General features: G+C 41.5%; 1 protein-coding gene across 3 annotated transcripts in view; it reads right to left on the minus strand.

Moving 5' to 3' along the window:
• LOC117444830 (centrosomal protein of 128 kDa-like) overlaps positions 1-15,064 on the minus strand; it is a 28,481-nt gene extending 13,417 nt beyond the window's left edge. The window contains exons 1-4 of one of the 3 annotated variants that reach the window (XM_071202787.1): positions 14,927-15,063; positions 13,611-13,686; positions 11,927-12,119; positions 6,934-6,983 (exon numbers count right to left, since the gene is read on the minus strand). In XM_071202787.1, coding sequence (XP_071058888.1) covers positions 6,934-6,948 — 15 coding nt within the window. In that variant the 5' untranslated portion in view covers positions 6,949-6,983; positions 11,927-12,119; positions 13,611-13,686; positions 14,927-15,063. Of the gene's footprint in view, positions 1-6,933; positions 6,984-11,926; positions 12,120-13,610; positions 13,687-14,926 lie in introns of all 3 variants that reach the window. The other 2 variants (XM_034080203.2, XM_034080205.2) reach the window with 2 other exon arrangements.
• Positions 15,065-15,173: the final 109 nt, after the last annotated feature.

A 15,173-nucleotide genomic window follows, 5' to 3' on the forward strand; every position in this document is an offset into this window, starting at 1 on the left:
GTTGTACAGTGTGTTGTACAGTGTGTAGGTGCGTGTGTTGTACAGTGTGTAGGTGCGTGTGTTGTACAGTGTGTAGGTGTGTGTGTTGTACAGTGTGTAGGTGTGTGTTGTACAGTGCGCAGATGCCGCGGACAGACGGGTCTCAGTTGGTTTGATGTCCTTACTTTTAATACTTGCAAATACAACTTTTGGCCCGTAATTTCAATTCCCCATTTCAGCGACCAGAGAGAGAGGGGGGGGGGGGGGGGGGGGTATATCCAGTCTCTGACTGTGTTACGTTATTATGAGAGTGCTCTCATACTTTAAATTGTATATATTTATATAAATATATTTGTGTGTGTGTGTCCGCATCTGTAGCCTGTTATTGTCTCATTATACCGCACTCTCAATGAATTCAAATAAAATATGTGGGGGAACAATGTTCAGCTGATCTAACAGAGATTATAAAATATGACAAAACACTCGACAGCTGATGCAGCTGTTGCCACGTCATAATGAACGGACGTCGCTTTAATATGACCGCTCAGAGGAGAGGAGTTCTCATTTCTTTAAACGTCTGCTACTTCCCCTCCTCTCTCCTCGGTTCCCCTCCTCGGTCCTCCGCTCGCATCTCCTGTGGGCGGGTCTAAGTCTCGAGGAGGGGAGTCGAGGAGGGGAGTCGAGGAGGGGAAATTTGAGTATTGAGAAGCCTCTAATTAGTCTCCTTTTTTAAAGCTTCTCTCCTGGACGGGAGAATAAAGAACACAGATAACAAGCCAGACAGTGGGACATTGTACGAAAAGTCAGCACACTCAGTGCGCGCAACATGATTGCAGCGTCCAGGCAGCTCCCGTTCGAGCATAAGGTGACCAGATTTTCAAAATTAAAACCCAGGGCATTTTGAGTTTTGCGGTCAAAATCTCATTAACATATCGAATTTTCTTCACTGTTAAAGAATAAAGGGGGACAATTCTGGTTCAATGTAATTCTAACATTTTAACTGTTGGATACAAACAGAAGGACGATAGCTCATATATGAGACTTCAGTGGTCTTTTATTTTGAAACTGTACATCAGATTGTCCAGATTCTCTCTGAGTGACTAGATGGGGTGTCCTGCTATCACCCTGGAATGAAATAAGTCTTTGAAAATGTGACAGTTTTTTATCTATTCTTGTAGAAAAACAGAAGGACGATAGCCCATATATGAGATTTAAAAACTATTTTATTTTGAAACTCTACATCAGATTGTCCTGATTTTCTCTGATTGACTAGATGACTGACTTGACTCCTGCTATCACCCTGAAGTGAAATAAGTATTTGATTGACCTCGAATGACTCTTTGATTATGGACAGTTTCCATTAAATAATAATCAAAATATAGATGGACAATAGATCTAATTTGATATTTTAAACAGAAAGTAATGTTATTTTAGGAGTGATGTGAGATGGTGTCAACATCAATTGAAATTAGTCAACCAGTGGAAATGTCAGATATGTCTTCATAACTGTATCCTTACATTTTACAGTTTGTTTTAAAGTATTATTGATCACATTATATTGTACATATTTCTTAATTTAAGATCCAGTATATATGAATATGTTTGGAGTGTTTTTTAGGTATATTTGTTATTGCTTTTATTTTGAAGGCAGTTTTTTACACCTCTACCGTAATGCATAGGATATTCGCGCACCGCAATACAACGTGCGGGCTGGCTTGACTGGTTTTTCCGAAGTGGGGGCTGGCTTGACCACAGTCTGTTTACCCAGTGTTTCCTGACATGAAACGTTTTTATTTCACCTTGCTATGTGTTTTTAACGTATATTAAAAAAACGGGGACATTTCCGGAACGAACGGAAACCAAACTGCCGTGAAGTATTTCCTGTATTTTTTGGAGTATTGATTACAGCGTTTAGAATGTGTTAAATAAAAAGTCATGAAAGAGTTAAGGAGGAGAAACGGCGTGTTTAGATATATATTGAATGTACGATGTCTGTATCCTCTGATAACGTAACAACGGACATTAAAACGTGGAGAGCCGGCCCGCAGGGAGGAGCCAGCATAAAAATATAAACAGCTGGACCAGAGGGGTTTGGCCTCTTTCTTCGCTCACGAGAGCCAGAACACAGCTGTTTTCTGCCTGAACATTCTTCTGTTTGTAACATTACCGCGCCATATTTTTAATTAAAGTAACCACATTTGAACCTTCTAAGAGACTCAATAGAGGCTTCTCAATACTCAAATTTCCCCTCCTCGACTCCTCGGTCCTCCGGTAGTGACCCGGAAATGAATTTCAGCGCGCCATTTTGAAGGACGTCTCATTTCTCTAAATGCACACCGAGGACCGAGGATCGAGCATCGAGGAGGCTCTCTGGAGGAGCTATAACCGAGGATACACTGATGGTTCCTCCACGGCTCCTCCGCGGATGCATTTCCGGGAACGGTGGAGGCGTGACGCACGGCCGGACTTATCTCAGCCAATGACAGCTCTGCATGCATCCCCTGGATATTATTTGAGAACCTGCTCTCATCGCAACGCGATGTTTACAGTGAGAACAGCTGTGAGGTCCTGCAGAAAGCAGAGCAGTGTGTAAAATATATATCACTCAGTATAACAGGCCTGCTCTCTTTATTTGCTTTAGTTTAGTAGATATCTACAAAGAGTCCATATTTTTCTAAGACCATTTAGTGCTTCACATAATAAAATACACAACGGCTGTAGCCTGATTATGCTTTAGCAGCTGTAGGTGTGTGTGGTACAGTATGTAGGTGTGTGTTGTACAGTGTGTAGGTGTGTGTTGTACAGTGTGTAGGTGTGTGTTGTACAGTGTGTAGGTGCGTGTGTTGTACAGTGTGTTGTACAGTGTGTAGGTGCGTGTGTTGTACAGTGTGTAGGTGCGTGTGTTGTACAGTGTGTAGGTGTGTGTGTTGTACAGTGTGTAGGTGTGTGTTGTACAGTGCGCAGATGCCGCGGACAGACGGGTCTCAGTTGGTTTGATGTCCTTACTTTTAATACTTGCAAATACAACTTTTGGCCCGTAATTTCAATTCCCCATTTCAGCGACCAGAGAGAGAGGGGGGGGGGGGGGGGGGGGGTATATCCAGTCTCTGACTGTGTTACGTTATTATGAGAGTGCTCTCATACTTTAAATTGTATATATTTATATAAATATATTTGTGTGTGTGTGTCCGCATCTGTAGCCTGTTATTGTCTCATTATACCGCACTCTCAATGAATTCAAATAAAATATGTGGGGGAACAATGTTCAGCTGATCTAACAGAGATTATAAAATATGACAAAACACTCGACAGCTGATGCAGCTGTTGCCACGTCATAATGAACGGACGTCGCTTTAATATGACCGCTCAGAGGAGAGGAGTTCTCATTTCTTTAAACGTCTGCTACTTCCCCTCCTCTCTCCTCGGTTCCCCTCCTCGGTCCTCCGCTCGCATCTCCTGTGGGCGGGTCTAAGTCTCGAGGAGGGGAGTCGAGGAGGGGAGTCGAGGAGGGGAAATTTGAGTATTGAGAAGCCTCTAATTAGTCTCCTTTTTTTAAAGCTTCTCTCCTGGACGGGAGAATAAAGAACACAGATAACAAGCCAGACAGTGGGACATTGTACGAAAAGTCAGCACACTCAGTGCGCGCAACATGATTGCAGCGTCCAGGCAGCTCCCGTTCGAGCATAAGGTGACCAGATTTTCAAAATTAAAACCCAGGGCATTTTGAGTTTTGCGGTCAAAATCTCATTAACATATCGAATTTTCTTCACTGTTAAAGAATAAAGGGGGACAATTCTGGTTCAATGTAATTCTAACATTTTAACTGTTGGATACAAACAGAAGGACGATAGCTCATATATGAGACTTCAGTGGTCTTTTATTTTGAAACTGTACATCAGATTGTCCAGATTCTCTCTGAGTGACTAGATGGGGTGTCCTGCTATCACCCTGGAATGAAATAAGTCTTTGAAAATGTGACAGTTTTTTATCTATTCTTGTAGAAAAACAGAAGGACGATAGCCCATATATGAGATTTAAAAACTATTTTATTTTGAAACTCTACATCAGATTGTCCTGATTTTCTCTGATTGACTAGATGACTGACTTGACTCCTGCTATCACCCTGAAGTGAAATAAGTATTTGATTGACCTCGAATGACTCTTTGATTATGGACAGTTTCCATTAAATAATAATCAAAATATAGATGGACAATAGATCTAATTTGATATTTTAAACAGAAAGTAATGTTATTTTAGGAGTGATGTGAGATGGTGTCAACATCAATTGAAATTAGTCAACCAGTGGAAATGTCAGATATGTCTTCATAACTGTATCCTTACATTTTACAGTTTGTTTTAAAGTATTATTGATCACATTATATTGTACATATTTCTTAATTTAAGATCCAGTATATATGAATATGTTTGGAGTGTTTTTTAGGTATATTTGTTATTGCTTTTATTTTGAAGGCAGTTTTTACACCTCTACCGTAATGCATAGGATATTCGCGCACCGCAATACAACGTGCGGGCTGGCTTGACTGGTTTTTCCGAAGTGGGGGCTGGCTTGACCACAGTCTGTTTACCCAGTGTTTCCTGACATGAAACGTTTTTATTTCACCTTGCTATGTGTTTTTAACGTATATTAAAAAAACGGGGACATTTCCGGGAACAGTTTCTACCGGGGACAGGCGGAACACACACACACACACACACACACACACACACACACACACACACACACACAACACACACACCACACACACACAACACACACACACACACACACACACACACACACACACACACACACACACACACACACACACACACACACACACACACACACACACACACACACACACACACACACACACACACACACACACACACACAGTATTGTATTATTGTATGAGAGGTTCCAGGTTGAATTGAGGCGGATCTTTTTAATGTTCAGAGGTTGTTGTGTTTAATATTCATGAGAATATTTGTCATTGTTCAAATGATAATAAACATTAGCATAAAGCATATTTGTCCACTCATATGTTGATAAGAGTATTAAAAACTTCCTCTAAGGAACATTTAGAACAGATCAAAAATGTGCGATTAATTTGCGATTAACTATAGACAATCATGCGATTAATCGCGATTCAATATTTTAATCGACTGACAGCCCTAATTGCAACCAATAGGTAACAAGGGAAGGACATGAAGGCGCTGGGGAGTGTGTAGCTCACAACAGGCTTCTTATCATACACACAGAGACAAGGCGCTCCCGCCGCTCATCCCGCTCCTGACTGATGTTCCCTCACTAACGATGCATAAGTGATGCGATGCCTCTTATCTGCCACTCAAACACACACCTGCCGGCTGCCTCCAACGTGTTGACGCTTTTCTATGAAGAGTACTTTAAAAAAAATATGTCAGCCCACCCTCCTTTTTCCCTCACTCGTTTACATCCCTCAGTCACTCTGCCTTCCCTCTCTACACGTCTCTCTCCTCATCCGTCATAATTAAAAGCTCGGCCGGGTTTGAGACGGCTGATTAATTGCATGAGAGCTCTGGCAGGTCCCATCGTGCAGCCGCAGATGGGACCGCGAATGCAACACGGAGGTACAGACAGACGTTGGGAAGGAACGAATGCTCAGCGGGCATTTCAGTGTGTGTGAGAGTATTGCTGATTCTCTACTTCGTACAGTGAACACTTGCGCACTGTTTGAAAAGTGGTGCAGGAATGAGTCTTTAACCTGAAATTGACTTAGCATTTGACCACTTCCGGGTCCGTAGTCTCGAAGTCAACTGTATCTTTAAAGTGTTTTGAAAATGTTACACTGTTGCATATTATTATTTGAATACAGCTTTAGCTTTTTACTTCCGGGATTGCAGTTACGATTTAGAAAATAATAGAAATGTTGTAATATGTGAGATTATCCTGCTGAACAAAAACACGTCACTATGATAAATGTGTTTGTCACAGATCTTATTTTCTTCAATATTCCAAAATCCAATGTTAAATCCCATTGCTTTTTGTCGAGGGTGCGCTTGCTACGATATTCCAGGTTGGCTTACAAAATAGGTCATCTCCACCCCACTGTATCACACCCTGTAGCTCAAACCGCATGTTTCGCTCCTTTCCTGGAAGTGACGATCAGCGCTGTTAACCAGCTAGATCGCGAGCAACAATTTGATCGCAGTAGCCAGCCATAACAGACTGCTCAATTAACCCAATAAAATGAATGGGGGTTTGTTTCAACACCTGTATGCGTTCAATAAATACTGAAAGAAACGCTTGTTTAACTTTTATTTGTATAGTGCTGTGATCACAGGAGCAAACACACTTCCGTTTTGCAGCCAAGGCGCTGATTGTTGAGTGAGAGGAGTGTCCAGCTTTTCCAATGTTTTACCATACAGAGTCTGCATCGGCAATACCTCCCATTGGGATGCACTTAACATCGCAAATGTTAGTACAGAGGTATAAGAATTGAGACGCAGCGTATGTGTTTTGTAGTTTAACGGTGAGCAAAGGGTCGACGAGGCACTGGGGGCTCGTGTGATGCAGACGAGGTGAGTTGGTGGCACGCCAAGTGAAGATGCTGCGGTGTTGAAAGACAGAGACAAGGCCTCTGGTGGCTTTTAAACTCCAAGGCCTGGTGTCTGCAGTAATTAGCTACTTGTCCAAGCACGGCTGCGAGCAGTCTCTCAAGCGCACGGCTGTTTGTACTAATGTTTGGAGCACTGCATCACAGGACTCAGCCCAGCAGTTACTCAGAAACATCCCAAAAGATATGCAAAACACAATTTGAAGGCAATGTGGTGTATAAATGAAAAATAGTACCAGCTGTCTCTTTTTGGCAGCGCAGTAGAAATGAGGCCAGCTGGATATTTAAAATCTGTTTAGGGTGCAGATTTACAGACACAAACAAATAGGGATTAATAAAGAGCAGAAAAGCAAACCTGAAGGCTCCGCATGTCTTCCTCCTTCCTGCGACTCCTGTCCAACAGCTCTGAAACAAAGAAATGTCAAGTTTTATTGACATAGGATTCAATAAAGGTGCATGATTGATTTTATTCAGCAGCAGCAGCAGCAGCCGGCCAGCTAACCAATCAGAGCAGACTGGGCACTGGTTTCAGACAGAGGGTGAAAAGAGGTGCTACAGCACAGGCAGTATGAGACAAATAAAGACCTTTTGGAACATTAAAGGCGGGGTAGGTAAGTTTGAGAAACCGACTCGAGATACTTTTTGTTATATTCCATGGAATGCTCTTAACATCCCGATAGCAATGAATATCTTAAGTGCTTTGACCAAAAATCCATAAAAAAAATGTCATCTGTGGAAGCTGTAGCGCTGTAAAAAGCACGACCAATCATCTGAGCCGGCCCGGCTAAAGTAACTGGATGGCCTACCTGCCTGTCAGCCTTCCATCTGTGCACAAACTTATCTCGTGCCCTCATTGGTCATGTGCCAAACATATAAAATACAGAGAACATAACTAAGAAAACAAAAGACAAAAAAGCAGTCACTACATTGTACACATTAGGACAGTAAGAAAGGTGCACTACTTATTACTGCAGGAGCAGCCGGTGGTAAGGACTTCAGACAACTTCAATTTAAAACATGCTATTGGGACAAGTGCCCTCAGTTTTTGATTGAAGGTCATTCCAAGACCAAGGACCAGAATAAAAAAGACTCCTTTTTCCAGCCTCAGTCCGCACAGCAGGAACCTGGCATCGTATCCAGGCACTGGATCTGAGGTCACAAACTGGGGCAAATCTGGCACATATGTACAGTGGAAGCTTTCCTAAAATGGCTTTATACATTAATACAAAACAATGCTGCATCCTACGCATACTAAGTGAGGACCATCCAGTTAGGCTATACAGTTTGCAATGATGAGTCCTATCGGGTGCATTTGATATATAACGCAGTGCAGCATGGTAGACTGGGTCAAGTTTGGCCAAAACAGTGGGACAGGCAAACCTATAGATGGTATCACCGTAGTCCAGCTGGGACAGGAATAAGCCAGAGACCAACCTTTTACGGGACTTAGCAAATGTCACAATATTTACTCATGTTTTCTGCGATCCGCATTATTCCTGTAGAGCTTTTTGCTTTGTGTTTTTTTTTATTATTATTGTGTTTTAATAAAAAGATGGCAACTCATTATGGAACTAAGAAAAAAAGAAAGAAAATGTTCAAAAACCTTTTGATGTGTATGAATCATCGTCAAATATAATCATAGAGAATTATTCTCCCAATAAAGAATACTTATTGTGCCAACTTCTGTTTTGATTTTGGATTAGTGTTTTGCTTAAAATAACGGATGCTGCATTCAATGCCGGCTTTAAACATGGCTGAAAAGAAAACAGAATCAGAAATAAATATTTCCTCATGTGATAGCTCTCTACTAACATGCAAACTAAGATAATGATGTTTTAGAAGTAGCCCTACATTGCACGTAGCCATGTGACCATGACGAAGTTTTTTTTTTGGCTAACGATAGCTTTTTACTTCTGCCGATTCCATTTACTCTCCAAAATTCATTAATAATATGACGGGATTATCCTGCTGAAAAAAACTGCAAGTATTACAAACATGCGTTTTCCAAATCAAATCCCATTGCTTTTTGTCGAGGGAGCCCTTGCTAGCTTCCAGGTTGGACTACAAAAAGGTGTCACCCTTCACCACTCTATAACGTCCTGTTGAATTATGAACGTAGATATCTATTAAATGTGGGTTTGCCTAAAATCTTATTTTCTGCAGTACTCCCAAATCCAATTTAAAAATGTCATTGCCTTGCTCTGCTAACTTCTGGGTTGGCAACTTGGCCTACAAAAAGACTCATCACTGCACCACTCTATAAACACAAGAGAAACACTAAGCAACTACTACTGAGAAGCTAGTCCAAGCACACATGTATATCAAATAACCAGATAGTTTAGCTGCTGGCCCAACTCTTATGTCTTATAACTAAAGAGAGTCCTGGCAGTGAACTGTGTTTCCTAAGGGGTGTATCAACGTATGGATAATCTAACATTTCTAAATGGTTCAATGCTACCACAATAGCCCAACAAATTAAATAAATACTGGCGAGTTCTACTGGACTAGCACATTCTGCCATCTTCCTCTCCATGTCTCACGACCCCTCTCTGTAGTCTCACCGGGTCTTTCAACTCTCTTTATGGAACACAAATTAGACCCATTTCACTGCATTGTTCAAATGAAGCGCTACAAAACAAGTTGTTCTTCCTCTGGCAGTTTCAGCTCATTAGGAGAAACTCAGTGAAAGAAATTGGGAGTGGGGAAGTAGAAAACAAGTCAATTGTCTCCAGAAGTCGGAAAGTTCACACACATTAGGATGCTTCCTAAAACATTTGTCATCATAAACAGACATCCCAGTGTGCATGATACTGAAAAAAACCAATGCATCAGATACAGAGCAACCGCCATTTTAACATGTTAAGCATCCGTAAGCACACAACACACAGCAACGACTTGGTGACAAGAAGCACTCAGTAATATGCAGGCAGTTAATCAGTCATTGCTTTAATGAGGTTGTCATTTCATGGAAATAGAAAAACAGTTGTTTAGTTTCAATCAAATTGACTGTCAAAGAGTCAAGAGCAGTACTTTTCCCACTTTAGTTACGATATAGTTCCGAAATGTCGCTAAAATGAGTTCATCTGAACCTTTTTTTACCCCCTTTTCCGTCCCTGCTAGAGAGCAGGGACTTTCGTGGGAGAAAAAGGTTCCTATGTCTGATTGGCTGGGCGGATTGCAAACCACGCCCGTAAAACTCCCAAAAAGTTTTGTGAAGCCGCCATTTTATTATCCTTGCATTAGCATTAGCATTAACCCAGCACACAAACGCAGAGACTAACTTATGGCAACACAAAATAAAACATGGGAGCGGTGGAGATGAGGAGGTGTCGGCGTTCTGGCGATTTACTTGGAAGGCCAGTCCCCAACTCCGGGGACTTTGGGCGGCAGTATACGCCGTGAAGTGGTTTGCGGCCTGCCAGTAAACCCAAAGCAGAAGAAGAAGAAGAAGAAGAAGAAGAAGAAGAAGAAGAAGAAGAAGAAGAAGAAGAAGAAGAAGAAGAGAAGAAGAAGAAGAAGAAGAAGAAGAAGAAGAAGAAGAAGAAGAAGAAGAAGAAGAAGAAGAAGAAGAAGAAGAAGAAGAAGAAGAAGAAGAAGAAGAAGAAGACGTGACGTCAGTGGCTTCATTTGCCTAATCCACCCCCAGGGACTTATTCCGGTGTGAACGCGATCTGTACTTAGTTCAAGAGAACTAAAGAGTTCTCATGAACTAAGCTCTTATGAACCTTTGTGGGAAAAGTACTGCGGTGTGAATGCGCCTAAGGAAGACTATCCTTAAGACCTTGCTATGCTAAGTATTTACGCCTTTCCAGAGGTGGGAGTAAGTCCTACATGAGCAAGTCTCAAGTCTTAACCTACAAGTCTCAAGCAAGTCCCAAGTCACTGTGGTGAGAATCAAGAAAGTCAAGTCAAGTCATTGCTCAGGTCAAGCAAGTTACAAGTCAAGTCATACGGAATTCTGATGAATAACCCCAGTTTCTGCATTTAAATCAGTTAAAATATTGTGTTTATGAAAAGATTAGTTTTATTTTCAACATAAACAGCAATGGAGAGTGGGGCGCTGAAAGTATAACCCTATACGTTCTAAAAGGGCTCTAAAGTGATAACAGGAGTACAACACAAATATTGGCCATCAACATGTTAAGCCTCCTGTCCTGGCTCCCCTTCAGCAGTGTCACAGCATTCCTCCGGTCTCAGGTGCTCCCATATGACACTCACATGTTTTCCTAACGGTGTCAGTGCACAAAGAAATATTGCATCAGTGTTTTTGTGTGCAGACAGTGCGACATTAAGATTAAACACATTTCTTTCATTTGGGAACACCCACATATACATAAGGAGTTGGCCAGACAAATGCCATTGTCGGACACACACACACACACACACACACACACACCACACACACACACACACACACACACCACACACACACACACACACACACACACACACACACACACACACACACACACACACACACACACACACACACACACACACACAACACACACACACACACACACACACACACAACACACACACACCACACAATGCGCCTTAGTGACCGGACAATCTCCTTCATAAAACGAGTAATAGGTGGCATTAATCGGGCAGTTCGATGTGTTTAGAGGTGTGTGTGTGTAGAGGTGTGTGTGGTTAAACGTAGCAGCCTGCGGTCGCTCTTCAGCTGTTCTAATGAAAGTAAACACAGTGAAGGCGTTGCGTAAAAGGCACAGCTCTTGTGCGCTGGTGCTGCACTTCTCAGAGGCGGAGTTACACGTCCCGCTGCCTCCTGGTGCTGTAGCGAATGAGAGTCCAAGTTCGGAATATATCTAAAATAATGTATGCACTGCCATTTCCCAACATAAACATTACAGTCTGCAATGAAAACGGCTGTCTCCTGTGTGCTCCACTTCCTACTTGGCACTCCTGTAACTTTCTCGTGCGAACGAGATACAGTATCTTTCTTTTCATTGCCCTTTAGGGGCTCCGTACAAAACAAAAACAAATGCAAATATTTAATTAAAAAAAGTAAAGTCCTTTCGAGTCATCTGTCTCAAGTCAAGTCTCAAGTCATGAATATCAAGTCAAAGTCAAGTCTTTTATCAATGTTAGTCAAGCAAGTCTCGAGTTCAAAAATCGAGTCTGACTGGAGTCAAGTCATGTGACTCGAGTCCCCCACCTCTGCGCCTCTCACCACCATACACAGGCAAACTAAAGGATTTCTCACGTATTAGCTGCTTACATGATGCTGTTGTACAGCTCGTCTCCGCATTGAAGATGATCTTGCACTGCATTCCCAAGTGAAATCAACATGGTGTTTTTCTAATTAGATGCCGTCTATGTACCTCTCTTTTCAGTGTCGAGGGAGTGCAGCAGCTTCTCCTGCTGATCGAGGCGCTGCAGGAGAGCCGTCTGCTCAGAGTCCTGGCTCTGCCTCAGGGCCTTGAACTGATCCCTGGTCTGTTGTTGCTGCTTCCTCAGCCGCTGTTCTCTTGTGTTGCACTCCCGCACCTCCTCACACAGCCAGCGTATCTTGGTCTGGTTGGTGAAATACATTTAGAATCAATGGACTGGAGTGATATGGGTATCAAGGGTTCTTGTAAGTTTAATCAAAACTTAAGGGCATTATGAAGGAGCAATAACCAATATAGATATGTTTTCTATCATTGTTTCAGTGTTTCACTATGGTACTATTTACAGTTCAACAATCTTACTCTGTTATCAATAGGGTTGGGACCCGAAACTCGGTTCCAGATGAGAACCGATAAGAAAATGCCGGGTACCGGGGTACCCATACAAAAGACACAATTTCGGTTCTGCTTAACGGTTCCTAAAACGCGGTAGACCCTGTATTCCAGCGGGTCCGTCTGCACCGCGGTGACCCGGTGGAATACAGGGCGGACCTGGAGAATCACAGAACGGGCCGTTGACAGGCGACAAGAGGTCCACAGTTGCCCCGCAGCGATGCTCCCCCCCGCCCTCCCGTAGACAGTTCACGAGCTCAGTCACATCATAACACCAAAGATGGGTTGCGGTAAACGCTCTAAAGTGAGGCTCCACTACACTAAAAAAGAAAAAGACAAGGCACAGTGTAATGCATGTTAATAGCTTGCCACAGGCATAGCTCAATTAAAATAAAGCACAGCTATTGTGCAATACATTTGTATTGCATGTATATTTTTTATTTGTAACAATTTCAGTTAAAGCTTAAAAGAATAAAGATATTTTGTTATCTAAACGTTTGACCTCTTTCTATTACAATTTTGGAATCGAAACGGGGAATCGATAAGAACCGGAATCGATAAGCAGAACCGGAATCGTAATCGATACATTTCAAACGATACCCATCCCTAGTTATCAAAGGACCAAAGTACCGTTAAGTAACCCAACATTTTTAAAGACAACATAAGTTACCATAGCTATGCGGATGACACACACATTTACGTAAATTTCACCAGGAGACTATGCTCCAATTCAAACACTGAGTAAGTGCATTGAACAAATCAATGACTGGATGTGTCAGAACTTTCTCCAAATAAACAAAGATAAAACTGAGGTAATGGTTTTTGGAGCCAAGGCGAACGTATAAAAGTTAGCGCTGAGCTTCAGTCTGCAATGTTCAAACAACAGATAAAGCCAGAAATCTAGGTGTAGTCATGGACTGACCTGAGTTTCAACAGTCACATTAAAACAGTTACTAAATCAGCCTACTATCACCTAAAGAACATATCTAGGATTAAAAGACTAATGTCACAGCAGGATTTGGAAAAACTTGTCCATGCCTTTATCTTCAGTCGACTCGACTACTGCAATGGTGTCTTCACAGGTCTCACTAAAACATCTATTAGAAAGCTGCAGCTGATTCAGAACGCCGCTGCTCGAGTCCTCACTAACACTAAGAAAGTGGATCACATCACTCCTGTTCTGAAGTCTTTACACTGGCTTCCTGTGTGTCAAAGAATAGATTTCAAAATACTGCTGCTGGTTTATAAAGCTTTGAATGGTTTAGGCCAAAATTACATTTCTGACCTCCTGCTAAACTATGAACCATCCAGATCTCTCAGGTCTTCAGGGACTGGTCAGCTTTCTGTCCCCAGAGTCAGAACTAAACATGGAGAAGCAGCGTTCAGTTATTATGCTCCAAACATCTGGAACAAACTCCCAGAAACCTGCAGGTCCGCTGCAACTCTGACTACTTTTAAATCCAGGCTGAAGACTTTTCTTTTTGTCGCTGCTTTTAATTAAACTATTCATATCTTAAACTGCACTGTAACTTTTATCCATTTCTTTTTTATGTTTATTTTATTAGCTTTTATTTTTAATAACTGATTTTAAATGCCATTTTCTTAATGTCTTTCCTTTATTGTAAAGCACTTTGAATTGCCTTGTGTTGAAAAGTGCTATATAAATAAACTTGCCCTGCCTTGCCTAAGGCCTTATATGAGTTCCTGCCTGTCGGGTGTTCTTTTACCCATAATGACCGCCTCGCTGCACATTATCCCTTACGTAAATCATACCTTGATTTTACTAACATAGAAAGTGCTAACAAGGGAGTTAATTATCCCTCTTGTTCTGTGGTTTTGTATTCTTCTGAAAGAATTTCTGACAGGAGGTATACATTATGGTGATAAACACCATGAATTGTGAAAACACATTTTAACAAAGTATCATGCATCACCGCCGCAGCCATAATTACAGGTTTCATTTATACAGAACGTCGTTGCAATACTAAAGAGGAGATGATTTGTGTTGGAAAGAAGTCAAGTGGCAATTTTACTTCAAAAGACAGGAAGACACACAATAAAAAAACAACAACTGCATCTTATAACTTCATAAATTACAAAAGCAAAACATCATGTTGAACATAATGCTGGCTTAGAGGAATGATAGCCGAGAAATACTGTACTATGATTGAACTTCTAAGGATATAGCAAATTCCAATTTTCCTTGAGCTCATAATTATTATGGATTATGGTCATTATCAGTTTCATTATGATCACTGATGACTCTGCTACACATCAGTGCTCAGCTGTGGTTGCTTCTTCTGGTTTCCTCTATAATAAATCATCTTTTCATGGGGGTTATGCTTTTGTAAATGTTTTAAAAACACACAAAAGCATATGTACTTAGTTAAATCATTATTTGTTCACAAGGACCAAATAACACTGGTTACATAGATGTGTTGCGATTGTCTTTCATTCATCTTCTATAAAGTGTAGGCCTGGGAATGAGCATGGTGTTCAAGGGCGTGCCAAGTACTTCATCTTGCATTTTCTCAATTATATATTTGATTATTTAGACAAATCCCTTGTAAGGAAAAGCAGCACTGCGTGTAATAATCATACCTTTGTCTCAGCTAGCCAGCGGTGGGGGTCTTTCACTAATCCAGGTTTCTGGGAGATGGCCTGTGAAAACAGAACAGAGATTACTGCAAATGTAAGCTGCCTTTGTTAGCATGCGTTACAAAACATTCAGAAAGCGACTGCTATTAACTATATTTTATTACGGTGTCCTTAAAGATTTCTTGTTTTATATTTGATGTCTGCACCATGACATCAAGTCCAATTCCTCGTATGTGTGAACCGACCTGGC

Source organism: Pseudochaenichthys georgianus, unplaced genomic scaffold (assembly GCF_902827115.2).
Source record: "Pseudochaenichthys georgianus unplaced genomic scaffold, fPseGeo1.2 scaffold_946_arrow_ctg1, whole genome shotgun sequence".
Taxonomy (NCBI): domain Eukaryota; kingdom Metazoa; phylum Chordata; class Actinopteri; order Perciformes; family Channichthyidae; genus Pseudochaenichthys; species Pseudochaenichthys georgianus.